Consider the following 4,191-nt stretch of genomic DNA (forward strand, 5'->3'; position numbering starts at 1 on the left):
TATCTAAATGTATAGTCTTGATGGATAATCGTGTATAATAAACCATGACAACCGAACTGCACCTAAACGTGTGGCTAAAAGCTTTCCAATAGTGCCTTTGAATTTTACATTTGAACGGTTGGTAAAGATATTTGTAGTAATGTAAAATTAAACAAAAAGTGAAAGATTATTTTAAATTTTGTGTGAAAATAAAGAATTGAATTAAAAACCAAATTATAGTCCAGTTTTTTTTATATACATAAAGTCGATTTAAAAAATGGTGACGATGTAATTGGTTTTGGACAGGCATATGTTGAAGAGCTAGAGATGAGCCAGAGAAGGCTCTTACAACTGGATCAGGCCCTCGAAAAAGCACGTCACCAGGTATGTCTCTCTTGTTTTATTTAGAAATGTAAAAAATTAAAAGAATTTGATTGTGAAAAATGAAAATGCAGGCTGGCAAGCAGAGGCATTCCATAGGGGAGTGAAGATTACTACAAGTTTGATGTTTTGATGTGCTAGTTTGGAGTCATGAGTGGACGATTTGCAGGGCGCGATGATGACGCGCGCTGGCTAGGCGAACACGAGAGGCTGATGGATGAGCTGAGATCATCCTTGATCTCCGGTGAAGGTGACGACACCTCTCTGCATCTCTCACTACGGTGACCTTCACGGGATCAAGAGGCATGTTTGATATCCTCTCTGGCGCTTGGACAACTCCCGCGGAGAGGTTGCTGATGTGGCTGGGCGGACTCAGACTTGCTCAAGGTGTGGCTTCATAACAAATGTGTGAACCTGATTAGTAACCGATTTTTAAATTGGTATCAGGTGGTTGAGAAACAGATGCAGCCTCTCAGCCTGAGTGAGCAGCAGTTCAGAGGATGCGCTCTCTCAAGGGATGGAACCTCTGCAGCAGTCGCTCACGCTCACGCTCTCCTCGTCCTCTCTTGCTCGTCGCTCTTCTGGGGACTTGGTCGACTACGCCAACCACATGGCTACTGCAATGTCGAATATTCACACCATTGGCATTCAGAGTTTCCTTAATCAGGTAATGTAGACATACTCATCTAACTCTGATTGCATTGCAAAATTTAACTTTATCCATGAATTTCGTATTATTGCACTCACATATATATGTTTCACTATGAAAAAACAGATTAAATCCATTTTATCTATACATATACTATGCTATAGTAGAAAAAGATTCTGCCACTCAATTCATTCTCTCTACTCGCTTGTGTCCCTTTCCTCTTCCATTCTTCCTTCCTGCAAAATCAAATCACAACAACAAATGAGGCAAGAGAAAGCCAAAAACACAGACAGCGTGGCAAATGAAACAAAAATAACTATAACTATATTTCACATCAGTGTAAAGAAAAAACTGAAACCACTACATAAGTGATAAGTCTAATGACTCGCTCATTTTATCACCAATTGATCTGTTCATTCTATCACCAATTGATCTGTTAGACAGATCAATTGGTAATAGAAGGAGCAACTCATTAGACTTATCACTTATGTAATGGTTTCATTTTTTTCTTTAACAGATCAGTTGGTGATAGAAGCATACAGAGAGAGAGAGACATACTTGATCTGTTTGTTCTTCTAGACTGAACTCCTTGAGGTATGAAAACACCGGTCCCGTTCCCACTTCGCCACAAGTTGACGATCCATGCAGGCGCAGCAGAACCGCAGCCCTCCTTAATCCCGGGCCATCCCTGATAGCAAACGGGCTGCAGAGCTCCAACATACGGGCCTTGTTTACGGACCTTCATGGCCTTCGCCTCACAAACATCACCATCATCATCTTCAGCCGTCAATTGCAAGACTTGCCTGCGAAGTTCGCAGTAGAAAACATCGTCTTCTTCCTCCTGGAAGGGCTCCTGCATCCGGTCACAATCCATGGATGAGAAATCGCATGAAATGGAGGGATTAATATAGTCCCGGGCCGGAGAAAGGGCAGTGGACAGGTCTCCAAATGGCAAAGCAAATTAGAGATATTATTATAAACAGTACTATATTTATTTATTTGATCACATATGCCTATTTTTGTAGGCGAGTGCATGTTTGGGTTTCAAATTTTCTTATTGAGATTAATTGGTAATTAATACAGAATTTGATTCTTCGCGTGTATCAGTTTTCCTTGCATTGAATATTCTGTTAATAAAGTCTTATTTCGGTATTAAACGCCTTAAACTGCTTTTAAACCCCTTGGAGATTTTTTTTCCCCAATTGTACATTTAATTTTGTAGTATATTGCAATTGGTGGGACGGAATGTAATACGATATCACATGGTATTTATTTGATGGCGCAATAAACAATGTTGGTTTGGTTTATAAGGAAACCTTAAAATATGTATAGAATAAACTGTCTAACTATAATAGTAAGAGATTTTTAAAATTGTCGTGTCTAATCCAACATATTCGTTCTACTAAAACAATTTAGAGATCAAAACTTGGAATTCTTTTTTATTGTTGTGTGAATAGTAGTCTTACGCAAATCAAAGAGGCTTCATAAATTAAGGCACCAAAAGGCGAGTCAATTTTGTTTTACATAATTTATGGTAGAATGCTTTCCCACGGTTGAATTACTATTTCAACACTTTTAAGTAATTAATACTTACTCGTCTCAATAGATATGAAATATTTAGTTTCTGACATGACATTTTATATGTACACTATTATTTTGTGAGTTAATAAAAAAGGGAAAAATAGAGACACCGTTATTTCTATTTTAAAAAATGTTTAATTTTTAATGGGACAATCCAAATAAAAAAATATTTTACTTTTAACGAAAGAGAGAGAGTACTTCACATTTTGATTGAAAGCAAGGTAAGCAAACGATAGTATTAAAGGACGGAAATTTATCTCAAATCGGTGAATAAATAAAGCTGGAAACAATGTATCCTCAATTCCATTAAGTATAGTCTTCTGTGAAATGAAAAAAAAATGAGAGTTAAAAGCGGACAATATCAAAGTTCGAATGTGCTACTATCGTAAATTTAAATGTAATAGTTTTTCTACATCCCAAACAGCGCTTATTTATGTCTGACCTTAACATTAAAGGCATCAGTAGGGCGCTCTAAGGCGCGTCCTAATGTCCGCCCTATGCACCGCCACATCAGCATTTTATCTTCCTACTCTTTCACCTGCAGTGGGGCGTCCTATAGGTTTTACTGTTGTTTTGTTAATTAGTTTAAATGTTTTCAAATATATAAATGCAAACTAATTAAAAAACACAACGATTAACTAAGGGCACCCGCAACGCGTGCCGCCGGCGTTCCGCGTGCCGTTCCGCCGGAACGGTTTCGCCGCGGAACACGTTGCGGCGCACCGTTCCGCTCCCATTCCGTTCCGCGTGCCGACGGCACGGAACGCGGCACGGCTTGTGCCGCCACGCGCTCGGGCGACGTGGCGCTCCCCGCTTCGTGCGTGCTTCCCACTCGCCGGCCCGCGAGTGGGACACGTCAGCGATGACGCAATAATTAAATTTTTTTTTTAAATATATTTTTATAATTTTTTTTTAAACGGTCATATTACCGTTTTTTTAACTTTTTTTATTTTTTTTTATTTTTATTTTTATTTTCTTATTCTATAAATACACCTAATTTATTACATTTCACACACAACTACACATCTACTCTTCCTAAACCAACATCAATTCCTCTCCAATTTTCTATTTCAATCTCCTTCACAAAATGTCCGGCGACGGGAATTACGGCGGTGGCGGCTCCGGTGGGTGGGATCTCAACGCGTTCGGCGATTGGGAGACCATGTACAACACACTAGGTGGTTCCGGGTCGTCGACGCCGGGCACCCAGGGGTCGGCGACGCCGGGTGGGTACCAACCACCCACTTTCGATGTGGATGCCTACGCTCGACCACCCGGCTCGCGGCTTTCTCAGGGTTTGTCCCAGATTCGGGAGGATATCCCTGTAGAACCCACCCAGGGAGGAAGCCGAGGCGGTGGAAGCTCTAGGGCTGCGTCTGAGGCACCCGAGATGGAGGAGGAGGAACTGGAGGATCTGGGCCGGCATCCGTACAACAACGAAGAAACTAAGGCGGTGTACACCGCCTGGCTCACCGTCTCGTACGATCCCATCGTCGGGAACCAACAAGCCGCCAAGTGCTTCTGGGAAAAGGTCCGTGATGTCTACCACCAGACTAAGCCGAAAGGGGCCCGGAAGCGCAAATATACAATGCTTCGTGCTC

At 41.3% G+C, this 4,191-nt stretch overlaps 1 protein-coding gene across 1 annotated transcript; it reads right to left on the minus strand.

Moving 5' to 3' along the window:
- Positions 1-311: 311 nt before the first annotated feature.
- LOC121755144 lies at positions 312-1,965 on the minus strand. Its single transcript, XM_042150422.1, has 2 exons — positions 1,568-1,965; positions 312-1,245 (listed from the first exon to the last, which is right to left on the minus strand). Exons 1-2 carry the CDS (start codon positions 1,881-1,883, stop codon positions 1,193-1,195), a joined length of 369 nt encoding a protein of 122 aa, XP_042006356.1. The 5' UTR covers positions 1,884-1,965; the 3' UTR covers positions 312-1,192.
- Positions 1,966-4,191: the final 2,226 nt, after the last annotated feature.

This window comes from Salvia splendens, chromosome 11 (assembly GCF_004379255.2).
Source record: "Salvia splendens isolate huo1 chromosome 11, SspV2, whole genome shotgun sequence".
NCBI lineage: Eukaryota > Viridiplantae > Streptophyta > Magnoliopsida > Lamiales > Lamiaceae > Salvia > Salvia splendens.

Excerpts from the sequence above, each read along its gene's own strand:
- LOC121755144 (XM_042150422.1), bottom strand. The coding sequence starts at position 1,883 with ATGGATTGTGACCGGATGCAGGAGCCCTTCCAGGAGGAAGAAGACGAT. Across the intron at positions 1,246-1,567 it reads TAGAAGAACAAACAGATCAA|GAAGGAAGAATGGAAGAGGA; the intron begins GTATGTCTCTCT and ends TTGATTTTGCAG.